This window comes from Hipposideros armiger, unplaced genomic scaffold (assembly GCF_001890085.2).
Source record: "Hipposideros armiger isolate ML-2016 unplaced genomic scaffold, ASM189008v1 scaffold_239, whole genome shotgun sequence".
NCBI classification, from domain to species: domain Eukaryota; kingdom Metazoa; phylum Chordata; class Mammalia; order Chiroptera; family Hipposideridae; genus Hipposideros; species Hipposideros armiger.
In genome coordinates, this window is record NW_017731589.1 from 844,370 (window position 1) to 863,948 (window position 19,579).

At 42.9% G+C, this 19,579-nt stretch overlaps 1 protein-coding gene across 1 annotated transcript in view; it reads left to right on the forward strand.

Annotated features, from left to right (window-relative positions):
• The window catches only part of NUB1 (negative regulator of ubiquitin like proteins 1), a 21,512-nt gene extending 2,637 nt beyond the window's left edge, over positions 1-18,875 (forward strand). Inside the window, exons 2-15 of the mRNA XM_019655427.1 lie at positions 637-754; positions 1,194-1,361; positions 1,497-1,555; positions 2,607-2,677; positions 5,274-5,456; positions 5,671-5,762; positions 7,166-7,272; positions 12,879-13,065; positions 13,701-13,808; positions 14,498-14,650; positions 16,027-16,173; positions 16,549-16,644; positions 17,095-17,272; positions 17,503-18,875. Coding sequence (XP_019510972.1) covers positions 638-754; positions 1,194-1,361; positions 1,497-1,555; positions 2,607-2,677; positions 5,274-5,456; positions 5,671-5,762; positions 7,166-7,272; positions 12,879-13,065; positions 13,701-13,808; positions 14,498-14,650; positions 16,027-16,173; positions 16,549-16,644; positions 17,095-17,272; positions 17,503-17,681 — 1,845 coding nt within the window. The 5' untranslated portion in view covers position 637 and the 3' untranslated portion in view covers positions 17,682-18,875. The remainder of the gene's footprint in view (positions 1-636; positions 755-1,193; positions 1,362-1,496; positions 1,556-2,606; positions 2,678-5,273; positions 5,457-5,670; positions 5,763-7,165; positions 7,273-12,878; positions 13,066-13,700; positions 13,809-14,497; positions 14,651-16,026; positions 16,174-16,548; positions 16,645-17,094; positions 17,273-17,502) is intronic.
• Positions 18,876-19,579: the final 704 nt, after the last annotated feature.

Sequence of the window (19,579 nt, forward strand, 5' to 3'; positions counted from 1 at the left end):
GCAGTGGGTTGCCATGGGCTACTGTGTGTAGCCAGCAGCCAGCGTGAGCGGCCAGCAGCCACAGTGAGCGGCCGTCCAGAAGCCGGCGACTGACCTGCCTCACCCGGGAAGAGCGCAGTGATGGTGCCAACTTGGGCCAGTGAAGCAACGTCCCCCACAACTAGATTGAAGAACAAAACGACAGCAACTTGTCTGTTCCCTTTCCCCCAATTCCCCAGCACTGTTCCCATCCCCCAATTCCCCAATAAAAATCTTCAAGAAAAAAAAAAAAAGTTGTGATACCCAATATATACCGATAACAAAAGATGACTACACGTCATGTGTGACTTCTGCAATTACAAGAGGTGCTCAAAGCGGTTACCATCAGCATCCAGACACTTCTGATTAGGTGAACTATTGCTTGAGCAACGCTGACCAAAGTGTCCACTTGTATACATTTTTTTTTGGCACCCCTGGTATTTATTTGAGAGACATCTAGAGCTAGTTAAAACCTAATCTAAAATTAATTGAGATTAAACTGGAGTGGGAAGAGTGTAGGGGAGCTCTGTTTACAAAACACATCAGCGTATTAGGTAGTTGTGAGACACTTTGAAAATGTGATGTGGGTTATCATTGCTGTGTTGTCTTGCTTTCAAGGATGGCGCAAAAGAAATATCTCCAAGCAAAACTGACCCAGTTTTTAAGGGAAGACAGAATTCAACTTTGGAAACCTCCATATACAGATGAAAATAAAGACGACAGTTTGGCATTGAAGGTATTTTTCTTTTAAGACATAGTAATTAGCAGTGTTATGTCTCCTTGGTGTCGACATAAGAATGTCCAAACCTGTAGAAATGTTTTCTGTTTTTCTTTTTTTCCCCTCCAGTGGAGTTGATCAGTTTGCAATTCCTTAATTTTTTATATATCGCAGTCACATAAGTGATAGCCCACCTTTCTTTCCCTCCTGGAATAATCCCAGTTATTTTCACGTTTTCTGTTGGGTTTGTTTTCCTATCCTTTATTTTCCCCTGGATCCTCTCTAACCTCTACACCTATTTAAGATGTCAAGCCAGTCTGGATTTCACTGTAATGGGGTGACCACCCCTCATCAGTTTTTGCCTTCGAGTCCTGAATGTGCTGTGCTGTGTTTGCCACCCCCAACTTTTTTTGAGTTGGCACCACAGTGGTCAGTGTTTTCTGATATTTCTTCATAGGACCTTGCCAAGAAGTACTCTGACAAGCTAGAATGTTGTGAAAATGAAGTAGAAAAGATAATGGAAGAAATACGTTGCAAAGCAATCGAGCGTGGCACAGGAAATGAAAATTATAAGACAACAGGAATTGCCACGATTGAGGTGTTTTTACCTCCACAGCGACGAAAAGTGAGTAATTTTCTCACATTTACATAGGTACCGATGCTTAACTTAGTGATGTGATCGAATAAATTATGATTTAAAAAAAAATTTTTTTTTTAAGCTACAGCCTAAAGTTCCTTTCTTTGTCTTATTTTTGAATAGGATAAGAAAGCCCTCTTGAAGACCCAGTTGCACATTACTGGCAAAGAACTGAGGTCTAAGTAAGTACCTGTGTGCTCGGTGCCACTGGCCCTGTTACGTCGGCTCATTGGATCCTGTGGCCAGCCTTGCGGAGAGACAGGGCAGGCGTTATTCTCCTCACTTTGGGGCAGGGAAAAGAGAGGCTTTGAGGCTGCAGGACTTACTCAGGCTCACACTGGGGTTAAGGGCAAATGAAAACTCAAGACTTGCCCCACACTTGTTCCTGTCCTGGCACAACTCGAGTCATCGTCACAAATGACCATTTTGCAATCAGTACCAGGGATTTAGAATTTTTGGTGGGAACTCAGGGTCCACCATCTAACAGGTACTTGATACACGTTGAATCAATGAATTAATGGTAGAAATAGGAGACAGCTTGGTGTTCAGCAGATCGTTAGCTTTGAACTTGATTCCTTAGTGCATTAACAGCTTGCTGGGGTGTTCGGCCTGTTTTAGCTGATTTCATGCAGCTGGTCAATCTGTAAAAAGAAAAAAGACTTGCCTGTCACATACTAGTGAAACTCTAACTTTTGAGTCCTGGTCGGTTATTCCATCCATTGGTATATTTTTGAATGGTAAGTGTTTTGAGCACCTCCAGGGCTAGCCAAGCCCGTGTTTCTGAAGCTGATTATTCTCATTTTCTTCTTTGGTCTACATCAGGGCTGTTAGGGATGGGTTCAGGAGGCATCCTTCATTCTACACACATGAGCAGAAGAGTGTGTGACACAGCCCCCTATTACAGGCTCCTCCATGGAGACCGCGGAAGGTATAAAGGATGGATTTTCTCCTGACGTGCAGCTAGGGCTCATCTGTTCAGATGGGCATGCCACACAAGTGGTCTCCACGTGATGAGGCAACAAGTAGTAGAAGAGTTAGTTTTAAAAGGAACATTGTCTCTTGCACGCTTTCAAATAATCATCTCGTAGCTGGCTTTATCGTGAAGTGACGTTTGTAAATTGAAATACTGGGTATTTCTGATTAAAATGTATAAAATAGCTATCATGATTAAAATCTATTTAGTGAAAAGTAACAAATTTGATTACCTACAGTTTTCACTGGTTTATTTTACAGAATAGCTGAAACCTTTGGATTTCAAGAAAATTATATCAAAGTTTTCATAAACAAGAAACAACTTCAACTAGGTATGTTATGGGAAACTATGCAGCATTTTAAAATCAAGAAATAATGACTTTACATCTTTTTTTCTCACTCTTTCTCTAATCACAAATTTCTAGTGATTTTATTGCATGTGTAACCCAAAACCAATGATTTCTGAGTTTACTAAAATAAAAGCATAAAGCAGAAAAACTCTTCTAATAAATATTTCTCTGTTCTGTGCTAGTAGGGAAGAAAGACACGATCAGTCTGATAAAATGTTACAGAACGGAAGTGTAGGTGTGCTGCGAGTAAGATTGGGGTTCCAGTCCATTTTCCCCGAGGGAGACGAGCTAAAACTGCGTGAGGGCGGGGGAGGGCTGTGGTGCGGAGCGTTCCAGACAGCCTCATGTTGGAGCCCGTGATGTGAATTTGAGGAACTGAGAAAGGTGTAGTGTGGCTGAGTGTGGACGGTGAGGGGAGGGTAGCACTGTTGAGGGACAAGAGCCAGGCAGAGGTCGCACTGAAGGTTATAGCAGTGGTTCTCACCAGGAGTGATCTTGCCGCCCAGGGGACATTTGGCAATGTCTAGAGACATTTTTGGTGGTCATGACTTGGAGGAGGTTGTGCTGTTGTCCCTTAGCTGGTTAGAAGCCCAGGGATGCTTCTGGACATCATACAAGGCACAGAGCAGCCTCCACAACAAAGACTCAAGCAGTCCAGGATGTCAGCCGTGCTGCTGTTGAGAAACCCTGGACTCTGAGCCGTGTTCAGTGTTAGAGTGTTTCTCCTAAGAGAACTGGGAAGCCATTGATACCAGGGAGTGACACATGCTAGACCTGTGTTTAAAGATCACTTTGGCTGCAGGAGGGCATGGATTTGAAGGAAGTGGAGTGGACTTGGGAGACCAGTTGCTTCTGGCAGCAGTTTAGGCACTGTCGTCTGATGGGTGTCCAGTGGGTTCCTGTGGCCAAGAGAATCAAGTTCACATGCGAGCTTGATGTAATGCCACCTTCACAGCCTAGCCCTCGCCTTCCTTTCCAGCATCACCTCTAGCCATTTCTTATTGTCTATTTTAGATGTCATAGGTAGCCTTTCACTGTCTTTTCATCTCTCAGTTAATCCTGATTGTGGTAGCCTTCATTAGGCAGAAATCCTTGATCTTGTTATCAAATCCATCAGTTTTCATCTTCCTGTGTGTGTTTTAAGAAGTTCTTTCCCTAACAGGGAGTCTTCTGTGTTTTCTGGTATTAGCTTCATCTGTATGAAGTCTTTAATCTGTCCATAGTCCCCCTTTATATATAAAGGCTAAGGATCCAGCTTTATTGTTCTTCGGATACCTCTGCTAGCTCTTACCACACTGATATTTCGTGTCCCCTTTATGTATATATTATTTCCATTTACATGTAGGTTTATTCCTGGGCCAGAACCATAAAGTTTTTTTTTAATTGAGATATAATTGACATATAACATACTAGTTTCAGGCATACAACATCATGATTTGATATTTACATATATTGTGAAGTGATCACCACAATAACAGTAGTTAACATAGTTACACAATTTTTTTTCTTGTGATGAGAACTTTTAAGATTTATTCTCTTAGCAACTTTCGAATATACATTGTAGCGAGTATTGTTAACCATGGTCATTATGCTGTGCATCACGTATTTTGTCTTAGAACTGGAAGGTTGTGCCTTTTGACCATCTTCATCAGTAGCTTATTACCATGGTTTTGTTGTAGTTTTAAAATCTAGTAAGATGAGCCCCCCCCCCCCCCCTTGGCTCATATCTATTAAGGTGACTTGGCCATCAGTGGATCTTTATTTTTCTATCTGAATGTTAGAATGGTTGTCAAGTTTCTAAAAAAAAAACAACAACTAGCGTTCTCTTGAAACGTGTTCAAATTTATGTATAGTTGATAATATTTTATTATTTTAAAATCTGTTGGCATCCGTATATACCCTTTTTCATTTTGGTGCTGGCTTATTTGAATCTTTGACTTAATTTCTGTTACGTTTGTATATTTGATTAATGTTTTTCATGGAGCCAGCTTTTGATTTTGTTAATACTCTCTTTCATTTTTCACTGATTTCTGCCCTTATCTTCATTCCCATGTTATATATGAGGAAACTGGATACTAGAAGATAAGTGCTTTCCTCAGGGCCCCCGAGTTACAAAAGGGTAGAAGCCAAGGGCTCTGCCCTTACCCGCCGCAGCACATGAGCTCTCCCAGTGCCCCGTGCACTGGGCTGCTCGCCCAGGGCTGTCAATTGGGTTTATTATTTCTCCACCTAGAGGGGAGGAAAACTCACATATTACGCTTCCTTGTTTTCCTCTTACCTTACCTAGCACAGTGCTTTCTCTATAGCAGGTTCTCAAATATTTATTGCTTCGATTTGACCTTATGATGAGAATAAAGAAAATTGGAAAGGATGGATTTAGTCAGCTCTATTTCCTCTGGCTGATTTTATCCACTGCTTAACAGTAACAGTTGCACAAGCAGATGTAAGTGTATATTCGTGTGGCATGGTGGTTTGCAAGTGCTAATGCGGGTTTAAGAATTCCATTTAACATCGAGAATGGCCTATTACCAGTACGTTTAATGGCTCGCTTTATAGCACACATTTCTGATTTTTCCAGGGAAGTCACTTGAGGAACAAGGAGTGACACACAATGTGAAAGCGATGGTGCTGGAACTAAAACAGTCTGAAGAGGATGCGAGAAGGAACTTCCAGGTTGAAGAAGAAGAGCAAAATGAAGCCAAACTGGAAGAAAAAACAATTCAGAGGACTAAGAGGGGACTCGAGATACTAGCAGAGAGAGGTACACGGAGCTTTTGGCTGTTCACCTCCCTCAAGTACTTCAAGGTGGCAGCAAATTACCCCACGGTGGGGTCTCACCCATGGAAGGGGTCTCACCCATGGTGGGGATATCACGTTTCTCATTGGCTTTTCTTCCCAACAGTCTAACATTTGAGATGTCACTGTCACTGCTTTTTAACATTGAATTAATGGAGTTCCTTTCGGTCTTGTTGCAGCTGAGATGGTAGTAGACCCAGAAACCACACCATACTTAGACATAGCTAACCAGACAGGCAGATCAATCAAAATTCCTCCATCAGAAAAAAAGGTAAGCACTATAAGAAATTTATGGCTTGTTCTTTGATTTGCTGTCAGAAGAGAGGTGGTTTTCTAGCTAGTCTGTCTTGGAATGTTGCAAAGGATTAGAAACAGTTTTCTGTCTGCAGCTCATACACAGAGAATGTAACCATACGGTGAGCAGTTGTGTACAGAGGGCTCACCCTGTGATTTCAAGGCAGTAGTACAAAATGGCGTGGCCTCACTGTCCTGTGGCAGTGACTTTGGACATCCCTGAGTGGTGTGACACACTGCTTTCAGCATGAGTGGTTTCCTGTGGCAGTGGTTTTTTGGTGTGGGCCATGTCTCTCAAGGGATGAATCATACTGGGGGCTGGGGAAAGTATGACAGGTGATTTGCTCTCTCTCCCTGGTCTCCCCATCCCCCTTTCCCTGTTCTAGAATCTGGAGTAGGTGGGAGGCGGTTTTACCTAGGAACACGTCCACAGGGTCTTTAGAGCAGCACTCTGCAACTTGGACCCTGAGATCAATCTCCAAGCTGGAGTCCAGTAGCTTCTTTAAATGAAAAGTTCTTGTGACTGCGGGTCAAGTTAATTTTAATTTTTCTGTCTTTAAAGGACAATTGAGTAGGTTTCACTATATACTATGAAAATTAAGGATTAAAGTTAATAAGATAACTTTGTAACTATCAGTGGATTGATATTATTTACCTTTTAATGTTGGAATTATTTGCCCATGCTCTCTTTTATATTAAATGATGGCATCCAGATCTTTTTGGAAAAGCTTTACACGATTGAATTATACAAAAAAATCAAATCTAAACATATTAATGAACTTAAAAAATTTTTGGATAACCTTTAAAAATTGTTTTGGAAATACTAGGGTTGACAGATACTTCAAAAGAAACTTGATTAAGAATAGAAAGTAAAATGAATGCTCCTTTTAAAAAGGATATAGAGGGCCGGCCGAGTGGCTCAGTTGGTTAAGAGCTCGCTCAAGAGTTTGAGCTCTGAGCAACAGTGGTTCGAGTCAGCCCGAGCTGAGCAGCCGCGGAGCTGCCAACAGGTGGCGGGATGGCTCAGCTAAAAAAAAAAATAAAAAAAAAAAAAAAAAGGATATAGAGATTATTGCTGCTTCTTTATGTTTCATCTTTGAGAAAACTAGAAATCGATCTAGGTCAGCACATGCTAAAATAAACTGATGGCAACGAAGGGACAGGTGCTGGTTGTCACCAATCAGCCACATTAATTGAGTGCTTGCTTTCAGTGTTTAAATGAAAGAAAGCTTTAATTTTATTTTTCTTAATTTTAGCTTTTAAGTTTAGTTGTGATCTTTTTTTTTTAACTTTGATTTTTTTAGGCTTAGTATGCTTTTAATATAATTTGTTTTATTGTACTTCAAAGTGATTAAAAAAAATTTTTTCCCCCCTCCTTAGGCCCTCATGTTAGCTATGGGATATCATGAGAAGGGCAGAGCTTTCCTGAAAAGAAAAAAGTATGAACTAGCCTTGCCATGCCTGCTGGATGCTGACAAATATTTCTGGTAGGCACTTTTGTACTTGGTGAACACCAGTTTTAAGGAAGATGGCTCCAAATTATACACAGTACTCTCCCAACCTCCGTATACCTCAGACTTCAGGCTTTCACCCAGTGTGGAAGAGTACTTAGGTGTAGACCAATTTGTAAATTATTTCTTTCCTTCGTATTTCTAATTGATCTCTCTTCCCTGTAAACATATATATTGGGCTGTCAGAAAAGTCATGATGCATTTTTGCAATGAAAAACAGAAAAAACACGTCATGACTTTTCCGACAACCCAATACTTTTATTTCTTTATGACAAGCATTAGGCTATCGCATTTTCGTGAGGTGTTGTCAGCCTGAACTATCCATTATACAGTGTCCCGTCCCCCACCCACTTTTCACCTCATGGTATTGGCGTCAATGTCGATGATCACTCCCCAAATCTGTTGTTTTATGGGGGCTGCAAAAATGGTGTGATACCTTATTATCCCCTCTGCATTTATTGATAGAATTCTTCTAAAAAGAAATATTTTTCCTCATTAGCTATTTAGTTATGCTAAGGTATAATTTGTACCGAAAGATGGAATGAAATGCTTGGTTCTTTCGCCTTATCTTTTATTTTCAGAATAAATGAGTTGTTTCCCTAGCATCCTCCAAAGATGACATTACCAGTGAGGTTCCTTTCCTTTTTTTTTTAAGTGTCAATATATGAACTCATGGATTTTAACACATTAGATGTGTTTGAAACCTCAGTGCTTAAGTTGACCACCTTTGGCCAGTGGGCAGGTCCTGTGTCCTTTTGACCTGATCCTGGTAATCGCTGGTCTCCACTGCCCAGTGTTTCAGTCTCATTGTGGGCATTTCCTGCCCTGGACCAGGAGTCAGCAGCTTCCCAAGGACTCCTGGTTCCTTGTAATGGGAAATGGTACCGAGGGACTGCAATTCAGGCCGATGAGGCATTGATGTTTGAAATAGGTCAAAAGGTACCATCTTTAGTATTATTTTCTTTTCCATTTTGATGAATTCCCAAGACACACTGTGCACTTGAAGAAGATAAATATAGATGTGTATAGTTTGCCAACTGTATTGGCAGCACCCTTGGGTTTTAAGTGAACAAATCCCAAGTGAAGTAAAAAAGGGGATTTATTATCTCAAATATTTGGGAGGAGGGGGCAAAGCTAGAAGTAACTAGAATAAGGGTGTGGTGCCTCTGGGGTTTTCTTATTCTGCCTCTGTCGCTGTTTCTGAGTGTCCGTGTTCTTCTCTTTCACTGCAGATAGTATAAGGTTAGGTCCTTAAAATTCAGGTAAATAAGTTTTTCATTTCCTTCCATAATGGTTTCTAACTTTTTATTAGGGAAAATTTCAAACATATAAAATATATAAAGTGAGTATGTGTGTATATATATATGAGTGTGATTATACACACATACACACTCACTCACAGAGGGTGTCAAAAAAATGTATACACATTTTAAGAAAGGAAAAAACTATGCTAATGATGGTAACCACTTAACCTCCTGTAACTGTAGAAGTCAAATGTGACTTATATTCATCTTTTGTTATCACTATATATTGAGTATTACAATTTTAATACATTTTTGGACTGGAAAAAGAACAGCAAAATAAGCCCAAAGGGAGTACAAGGAAGAAAGTAATAAAGATCAGAGTGGAAATAAACGAAATAAAGACCAAAAAAACAATACAAAAGATCAATGAAACTAAGAGCTGGTTTCATGAAGAGATAAACAGAATTGACAAACCTTTAGCCACACTCTTCAAAAAAAAGAGAGAGAAGACCCAAATTAATAAAATCAGAAATGAAAGAGAAGTGACAATAGACACTGCATAAATACAAAAAAATTTGAGAAAATACTACGAGCAACTATATACCAACAAATTAGACAATCTGGAAGAAATGGATAATTTTCTAGAAGCATACAACCTTCCAAACCTAACTCAAGAAGAAAAAGAAAATCTGAATAGACTGTTTACTACCAGTGAAATTGAATCAATAATCAGCAAGCTCCCAACAAACAAAAGCCCTGGACCAGATTGGCTTCTTCACAAGTGAATTTTACCAAACATTCAAAAAAGAATTATCACCTATTCTCCTCAAACTATTCCAAAAAAATCCAGAAAGAGGGAAGGCTCCCAAATTTTTTATGAGGGAACTATCACCCTGATCCCAGAATCAGACAAAGACATTACAAAAAAAGAAAACTACAGGCTGATATCCCTAATGGACATAGATGCAAAAATCCCCAACAAAAGATTAGCAAACAGAAATCAGCAATACATTAAAAAGATCATACAACGATCAAGTGGATTCATTCCTGATACACAAGGTTGGTTCAATATCTGCAAATCAATTCATGTGATACATCACATCAACAAAATGAAAACTAAAAATCATATGGTCATATCAATAGATGCAGAAAAAGCATTTGACAAAACCCAGCAGCCATTTATGATAAAAACTCTTAGCAAAGTGGTAATAGAGGGATCATATCTCAACATAATAAAGGCCATTTATGATAAACCCACAGCTAACATCATACTCGATAGGGAGAAGCTAAAAGCTTAAGATCAGGAACAAGACAAGGCTGCCCACTTTCTCCACTTTTATTCAACATAGTTCTGGAAGTTCTAGTCCCATCAATCAGACAAGAAAAAGAAATAAAAGGCATCCAAATTGGTAAGGAGGAAGTAAAATTGTCATTATATGCAGATGACATACTATATATAGAGAACCCCAAAGACTACCAAAAAATTATTAGAACTGATAATGAAGTTAGTAAAGTAGCAGGATTCAAAATTAATATTCAGAAATCAGTTGCATTTGTATACACCAATAATCAGAAGGATAAATTAAGAAAATAGTTCCAGGAGTGGCCAGTTAGTTCAGGTGGTTAGAGCGCAGGCTCATAACACCAAGGTTGCCAGTTCGATCCCCGCATGGGCCACGGAGCTGCGCCCTCCACAACTAGACTGAAACAACTGCTTGACTTGGAGCTGATGGGTCCTGGAAAAACACACTGTTCCCCAATAAAATTAAAAAACAACAACAACAAAAAACAGTCCCATTTACAATTGCTTCAAAAACTATAAAAGACTTAGGAATAAATTTAACCAAAGAAGTAAAAGATTGTACTCAGAAAATTATAAGACACTGAAGAGAGAAATTAAAGAAGATACAAATAAACGGAAACACATACATGTTCATAGATAGGAAGAATTAATATAGTTAAAATGTCCACACTGCCTAAGGCAATATACAGATTCAATGCAATTCCTATCAAACTACCAAGGACATTTTTCTCAGGAATAGAACATATAATCCTAAAATTTATATGGAACTGTAAAAGACCCCGAATAGCCACGGCAATCTTGAGGAATAAGAAGAAAGTGAGAGGTATCACGATATCTGGCATCAAATCGTATGACAAGGCTATAGTAATCAAAACAGCATGGTACTGGCATAAAAATAGACCCATAGATCAATGGAACAGAATAGAGAGCCCAGAAATAAATCCATACTTATATGGTCATTTAATCTACAACAATGGAAGCGAGAATTTACACTGAGATAAAGACAGTCTATTCAATAAATGGTGCTGGGAAATCTAGACAGACACATGCAAAAAACTGAAGCTGTACCCCCTCCTTATGCCATATACAAGAGTAAATTCAAAATGGATTACAGACTTAAATGTAAGATCTGAAACCATAAAATTCTTAGAAGAAAATATAGGAAGTAAATTTGCAGACATTACCCTTTTACTAATATATCCCTTTGGACAAGGGAAGTAAAAGAAAAAGTAAACATGGGATTACATCAAACTAAAAAGTTTTTCCACAGCAAAGGAAACCATCAATAAAACAAAAAGGCAGCCTACTGAATGGGAGAAGATATTTATCAATGATACATCTGATAAGGGGTTAATACCCAAAATTTAAGACTTATTCAATTCAACACCAAAAACACAAACAACCCAATTAAAAAATAGGCAGAGGACATGAAGAGACATTTCTCTAAAGAGGACATACAGATGGCTAACTGTCATATGAAAAAGTGCTCAACCTCACTAATCATTAGAGAAATGCCAATAAAAACCACAATGAGATACCACCTCACTCCGGTCAGAATGGCTATCATCAACAAATCAACAAACAACAAGTGCTGGCGAAGTTGTGGAGAAAAGGAAACCCTGGTGCACTGTTGGTGGGACTGCAGACTGGTGCAGCCATTATGGAAATCAGTATGGAGGTATCTCAAAAAACTGGAAATGGAACTATCGTATGACCCAGCAATTCCACTCTTGGGTATCTATCCAGAGACATCCAAAATGCCAATTTGAAAAAATACGTTTATTGCAGTGCTATTCACAATAGCCAAGACATGGAAACAACCAAAATGCCCAACGGTAGACGACTGGATTAAGAAACTGGTACATTTATCCAATGGGGTATTACTTGGCCGTAAGGAAGAATGAAATCTTACCATTTGCAACAATATGGATGGACCTAGAGAACATTATGCTAAGTGAAATAAGTCAGTCAGAGAAAGACAAATACCATATGATCTCACTTATACGTGGAATCTAAAGAATAGAACAAATGAGCAAACTAATCAGACACAGTCTCAGAGACATAGAGAAAAAACTGAGGGTTGCTTGATGGGAGGGGGGTGGGGATGAGGGAGAAGGTGAGGGGATTAGAAAGCACAAATTGGTAACCACAAGATTGCCACGGGGATACGAAAGACAGTTTGGGGAATATAATTAATGTTGTAAATATTTTGTAGGGTATCCGATGGATACTTGTCTTATTAGGGAAACCACTTCATGGACAGTGTAGATGCCTGACCACTTCACTGTACACCTGAAGCTGAATAGTAATGAATGTCAACTATAATTTAATATATATATATATATCTAGTCACAGGATGTGGAGCACAGCACAGGGATTAGAGTCAGTGGAATTGTTGCAGCTATATACGATGTCAGAGCTGTAGTAGATTGGGGGATGGGGGTTACCATTTTGTGAGGAGTGTAAATATCTGACTATTAACATTGTTTTGTACACCTGAAGCTAATGAAAAATAAATAAAATAAAACGAGAAATCGGAGTTCTGCTGTTGGCCAAGATGAAATAATGGGCTAGATTTACCCTTTCACCTGAAACAACTGAAAAACTGGGCAAAATGTATGAAAACATTGTTTTTCTGGCAATGCAGGACAGTGATCCCCGAGGTGGGGAAACAAACGAGGGAACCCTGTGATAGTTCCAGCTCACTTCCCGGCTGCCTGCCCTGCCCTGCAGGGAGGACAAGCCCTGCACACCTCCCTCAGTTGAGATGGAGCTGGGAACCCAGGGAGGCCAAACTCGTTCCCAGCATAGCGGGGGTCGGGGGGTGTGAAGCTGCTATTCCTGAGTCCTAACTTCTCTTTTTCCCATCGGAAGGATTCAGATTATAAATATAGCTCCCTTCATAAACATTGGGATTTCTGTTTTAGAGCACTCCGTCTGTGGAAGTACTCCCAAAAACTAGAGAACAGTTCCAGTAATTCACAAATAAGTTTTTGGCGATTTTTCAGTGATGCCGTTTCCTTTTTGTTTCCTAGTGAGTGTGGCACAGAGCTACTGGACACAGTGGATAACTATGCGGTGCTCCAGCTGGACATAGTATGGTGTTACTTCCACTTGGGACAACTGGAATGCCTTGACGATGCAGAAAAAAAATTAAACTTGGCCCAGAAATGCTTTAAAAACTGTTATGGAGAAAACCATCAGAGACTGGTCCACATAAAGGTATGTTACTGTAATTTGTTTTAGGCGTTACTGAACCCCCCTCTAGAATTTGAGTTCATCCCTGTTATTTAGACTGTTGCCAAAGAGTGATTTATTTTGACAGTCATATGCAGTGTGCTCTTTGTAAGCTGTATTTTTAACAGGATTGTTAAGTGTTTCACGAATCTGGCTGTTACTTTGGTCTGTGCAATGTTCAGCCCCGAGGAACAGTTACCTGGTCTAGATCCCCACTGGTCACCCTGCATGAGAGGGCAGGTGACTCTGTTCAGGGTCCAACGGAAGGTGTAAAGGCAGAAAAGAATCACTTTGAAGAGTAACAGTTCACATGAGTGAGTTCAAGTGTGGTGATTTGTACATGTCATCAGAATTCTGCTTGAAAATGACAGGGCAGCGTAAGATATTCCTGGCTTGGGTTTCTGCACACTTCCCTACTAACCAGAAGGGCCTGGGTGTCTGGTGACAAGGGATGACATTGTCTTCTGGGGTCTTCACTTTTACCATCAGCAGTAGGAAAGATATAAATGTTTTAGTAATGCCATTTTGCCCCTCTGGAGACAAAGGGAATTACAAATGTGAGTATTATTGACCTGTAATTAGAAATAACAGTTTTATCCTTTTTTCCCCAATAATTTTAGGGAAATTGTGGGAAAGAGAAGGTATTGTTTTTAAGACTTTACTTGCTTCAAGGTATCCGAAGTTATCACAGTGGAAATGGTGAAGAGGCTTGTGAGTATCTCAACAAGGTAAGAAAGTGAACACACAGAGTTGTAACCATTTTCACTTTTTTTTTAATCGCCAGAAGCATTTCGTAAACTCAGTAGTTTGTAGTTTGTGACTTGAGGGGAACATGCATCTATCTCCCATCTCCTCTCCCTCACATACACATGAATGCATTTGTATTTGCTAGGGGAGAGGCCATAAGGGAACCTCAAAAAGATGTGACTTGAACTGGCTAGAAGCCTCCATGTCTCTCATCTAGCCGTGTAGAGGTGAGCACACCAGGGCAGTGCTGGTTTGGCGTCTAAGGTTACTCCTGGAAGTGTCCCTTCTAGCCAGCAGAGGGGACAAGAGTCCAGGATGAGCCTCTCTAGAGAGATGACCAGAATTTGCTCCCCTCAGTTCTCCTACATGCCACTGGCTGCATGGGAGGGTGAGAAATTTAGGGGATTTATTACAAGGAGGAAATAATGGTACCAGCCCTCTCACATCTCTCAGTCTGTTTTCTCATGTTCTGTGACGTGTGAGTCGTGAGCAGAGAGTGCTGTCTGTCTACATGGGCTAGTTGATAACCGGTCACACTGAGAGTTTTTATCTAAAATCTGACATACCCTGATTCACATTGGGTACAGTCTAATGTCCTTCAGGCGTAGCTTTGTGTTAAGCTTTACTATGTCTATAGTTACATGACTCTTCTGTTTTTTCCTGTCTGTAGGCACATCAGCTCTTTAAAGAGCTATATATTGATCCATCAAAAGTTGAGACTTTGTTGCAGCTGGGGTTTACTGAACAGGAAGCCCGGCTTGGCCTCAGGGCCTGTGACGGAAACGTGGACCACGCAGCCGACCACATTACGCACCGCAAAGAGGTACCTTAATGTGGTCTTGGTGACACCGGGTCGCCGCCTGTGCCTTTGAGTAGGCGTGAAACTTGAGGCCATAGCAAGCTTATTTCCTAAGTGCCTTAGCTCTCAGATATGAACGAGCAGAAAAGAGAATTCTGTAGTAGGTGTTATTGACAAGGAACTAACTCTGTCACTTCCGACTGGGCAGTCAGGAGGAGCTTGTCTGTTTTAATTGCATTAATTTTCAGACAGTGCAATTTCCTTATTTCCTGCTGTGAAGGACAGTTTTCCAAGCCGTCGCCTCTCTTTCTCGTTTTTATTTTTATCATCGTGTCTTTCTGGAAACCATTTTAAAGGGGCCATGTTTTCCCATGGGGCCCTAGTTATGCTTTGAGATGGTATTCTTGCCTAGACACGAGTCATATCATAGAAACAATCAACATTATATTAGAAAAGCAAAGGCACAAAATTATGATCATTTAAAATAATTAGAAATAAGTACAGTGTAAAAAAAAAAACCCAAAACTTGAGAATTTTGGAGTTGGCAGGAATATTCCGTGTCTAATGTGCTAGTTTTACAGTAAAGGCGCTGAGGTCCAGAAGCAGTTAATGAGCAGATGCTGAGAAGTGGAGCCGTTTTCTTCTCTGTAAAACACCAAGTTGGTGTCGATTAGATGATCTCACAGGTCCTTTCTACCTGTAAACCCCAACGTGGAGGTCTCTGGGTAGAGGCGAAGGCTCGGGAAAGCCCAGTGCTGTGCGTTTGCCTTTCACGTCATCCAGCTCAGCACTAGTAACCAGCAGACATCGCTGATACTGTACTTGTTACTGTATTGTTACTTGATTGTCAGTAAGATTTTAGTAGCATTTGGAAAGCCGGTCTTTTAAAATGAGACAGTTTTGGAAAACAGCCCTCATCATTCCTTACACACCCAGAGCGTGGTGGTGGTGGTGGTGGGGGGGTCAGCAGCTCTGGCGTCACCCAGGACCCCCCTCCCCATTCAGAATCCACCTTGTACGGAGACCCCGGGGGACTCATCAAAGGCTGAGCAGCCCTCCTGCCCGTGGGGGAAGCTCCTCCAGCCCCCTCCCTAGAGGGGGCCCCCCCCCCCTTGGGGACCGAGCAGTGAGCTCGCTGGTTCCCAGGGGCCTGTTCCGGTGCTGGTAACTGTGCCCTGGACTGAGGCCTCCGGCTCCCGCTGGCCCGCCCTCCGAGCAGCGCCATGGTTTCTTCCCTGTGGCCCTCATGCTGTTGACGGGCTGAGATAGGCAGAGGGTCGGCTCTCATTTTGTTTTTCACTTTGGTTGGCAACCCCACGAATCCTACAGAGCATACACCGAGAAGGTTTTCTACAAAATCTCAATCCCCAGCTCAATGAGACTTTGCCGTTTTCCTAAAGGAATTGGCCCAAATAAGGAGAGAGGAACAAGAGAAGAGAAAACGCCGCCTGGAGAGCATAAACTCCTTGAAAAGAATGGGCTACTCCACTTACGCAGCCAAGCACGCCCTCCATCAGGCCGGCGGGAACCTGGACCAGGCCCTGAAGGTAACGCCTCCCCACGGACCCCTCGCCTGCCCTGAGCTGCCCTGACTCCGGCCCAGGCATCACTTCGTCCACTTCTCCATTTCTGCTGCAGTGTCCTTCCACGGTGCACAGAGCCCCCCCCGCCGTGGGTCCCTCATTCCTGGTTTGGCTGTAAGGGTCAGCACTCCCTTGCTCTCAAACCCAGTGACAGACAGAATGGTGGGCCCACCTTTGGCAGGAAGCTGTCTTTGGACACCAGCCTTCTGGGCCCACCTGGGTGAGGGGCCCCTTTGCAGCACTGACCACAGTGCCCTCCGTGCGTTTCTGTCCTGCGGCTTGTCTGCCTAGCACGTCACAGGTGTGAGTGATAAGTGAAGGGTATTCCTGTGTTTCTAGATTCTTCTCAGTAATCCTCAGAGGTGGTGGCTCACTGATTCCGATCCTGAAAGCAACCACAATCAAGAAAGTGCTTCCCAGGAAAATATTGACCAAGTAAGCGAGTCATCTGCGCCCCTCTCCACCTATACAGCCTCGGGTGGGATTGGTGGGGTGAAGGTTGGCAGCAGGACAGGGCCGAGTCCTTGGCTCCCGGGGTTCCTGGTGTGACATAGGCCCGCCCTAGGGGTCAGCCACGCACGTGGCAGTTGTGGTGGGAGAAAGGGGAGCAGGAGGTATTTCCTGTGTGAGTAGGAAAAATAAGAAAGCAACCGGAAGTTCTTTCTGCAGGCTTTTCTCCTCGTGTCCCTATCCCACTTGATACTCCACTCCTGTTTTTGTCAGCCCATTTCTTTGCCTGTGACCTAAAAGGATGTCACTGTTGCCATTCTGTCCACGTTGCCCCCCCTTCACATTAGTGTGCCTGGTTCGTTGTGGCCACTTAACTAATGGGACAGGTAGTCGAGCGGCATTGGCAGCGACCGCCACCTCCCCGTTCTCCCCCAGCTGGTGTACATGGGCTTTGACACGGGAGCCGCCAGAGCTGCCCTGCAAGTGTTCAGGGGACACGTCCAACTGGCAGCTCAGACCCTTGCTTACAATGGAGGCAGCCTCCCTCCTGACCTGCAGCTCGCAGCAGAAGACTCGTCCTCAACGCCTTCCACATCCCCTTCCGATTCTGCAGGTAGGTCTGCAGGCTCTGAAGACTGAGTGAGAGCCATGTTCTGCTGAGCTGGAAGCTGACAGGTGGGGATGGGACCTGGGGACAGAAGGGCGTGCACATCCGCACCGCCGGCTGCTCTGTGGGGTCAGGGAAGGTGTAGCCGAGTGGACGGGTCAGTGCAGTCTTGCCGTGGGTTCTCCTCTTTCTGTTCTCTGCCTGATCTCACTTGTTACTATGTGACTTTATTGCAGGAACCTCTAGTGCCTCAACAGATGAAGATATGGAGACAGAGGCTGTCAATGAAATACTGGATGATATTCCAGAACATGAGGAAGATTATCTCGACTCAACTCTGGAAGACGAGGAAATTATTATTGCAAAGTACTTATCCTATGTAGAAAATACAAAGTTGGCAACCAAGAAAAACTAATGAACAGAAATAAGTACTAAGTTTCTGCTTATAAATTCTATCATTATGAAGTGTAAAGCAGGTCTTTTTCTTCTTCCTTTTTACTGATTTTGCTCCGGAGTGCTTTCTGCCTGGGTGTAGGAGGGGCGGGCAGGGCTTAGAGGAGACTTGGGTGGGGGCCAGGGTGCTGGCCCCTCCAGGTGAGCTGGGGAAGGAGCTGCCTATGGCCTGGTCTGCTGGTCCCTGGCTGCCTGCCTGCCGCTTCCGCAGCCCTAGCACCTCCCTCCCCGCTTGGTTTCTTCCTACCCACGAAGGGGAAGGACTGAAGAACAGGGTGGCCCTGGGGAAGGTCTCAGGAAGACGTAAGCGGGAGAGAAAGCTCCGATCTGCCTCCTCGCCCAGCTGTCCTGCTCTGCTGACCCTTTCCTTCTTCCCGTGATGCAGCTCTGCCTACCTGCTTCACCCGCACTGCCTGCCCCTGAATGTCCTTTGAATCTTCAACCATTCCAGGTGCTTTGGGGGCGTAAAGATGAGGCATGGGATACAGGGGCCATGCCAAGTTGTGCCAGATGCTTTCAGCCTAAAACTAGTGTTTTATTATGCTCTTAGTTTAGTAAAATATGCACTTGAAATTCAAGGTTAAAATTCAGAACTTATATGCCTTCAAAATTCTCCTTTACAAAAATAAAATCTTTTATTAAATGGGAAAGGCTTAAATGCTAAAAAGTAACTTATTTTTAATTAGCATTTTCAAATGCTGTGCTGTCATGTTAAACTCACTGCTGGGGGGGTGGGGGGGTTTGGTATATCTGTATTACAGAAGACTGTTTCTAAAGATGTGTACTTAGCCTCTTATTGGCTAAGGAACACGCTCATAGCACCCTGCATTCCTCTCGATGTACTTGTACATGACATGAAAACCCGTCCCAGCGCCAGGACACAGTTGGCAGCAGCCGCGCACTGACTGAATCAAGTGCCTGATAGGCTCCCAAGATTCTTCCTGCCCTCCCAGAAGCCACTGGAAGCTCCTGTGACTGAGGGCAGATGGGTCGCTGCCGTGTCCTGACCAGGGGCTGGCTGAAATGCTTTGACTTTTTCTCTTACGTTTTCATAAAGCTTGGACAGCAGTCCAGTTGGAATGGGTGGAAGTTTCTTCTTATCATTCTTTTTAAAATGGGTAATACAGACGGAAATAAAAGGTGGAAAATACGTTCAGAAATGGTCAGCCTAATTTTGTGATAAGGTACTCAAACTAAACTGTTCTGAGTGTTGAAAGTGCCTGGGTGGTCCAGAGCGTCGCTTAGATGTGAGACATTTGCTTCCGCTGAGCTCTGTAAGGAAATCAGAACAGAAATGCCTGGTATAAAAAGATGAATGTGAAAAGCAGGGCTGGGGCTGATGGTGGGGAGGAAGGCTAAAGTGGGGGGAGTTGTGCTGACAGCCCAGGTAATGAGAGCCGTGATGTGGGGGTTGCTTGGCCTCCTCAGGGACTATGTCAGATGCGTCGGATTTGGGGCCTGAATCGCAGCTTTGGGCTAACAAGTTACTGTCCTGGGCTTGGGCCAGACGTAGCCTCTAGCTTTCCAAGTGTTTTTGTAATGATCATGGGAAAGGCTAGGGAAGCAGCCACGCCAGCAGGTCCCTGACTTTGCTCCATTGTGAAGAGATGCACAGTAGCCAGTTCTTGAGTTAGGGACCAGTTTGGGCATACGCTGTCCAGCGGGCGGCTGCCTCCATGAGCTGGGAGACAGGCTTTGATCCTGGCTTTGCCTCTTGCTGGTTGTGTGAAACTGGACAGGCAGTGACCGAGTGTCACTCCCTGCTTTGAGGAAGCAAAGGACATTTGTGATGAAAATGCTATTGAACAGGAAGAGCATGCTGAGGCTAGAAGAGTCGCAGAGGACACGGGCCTTGGATAG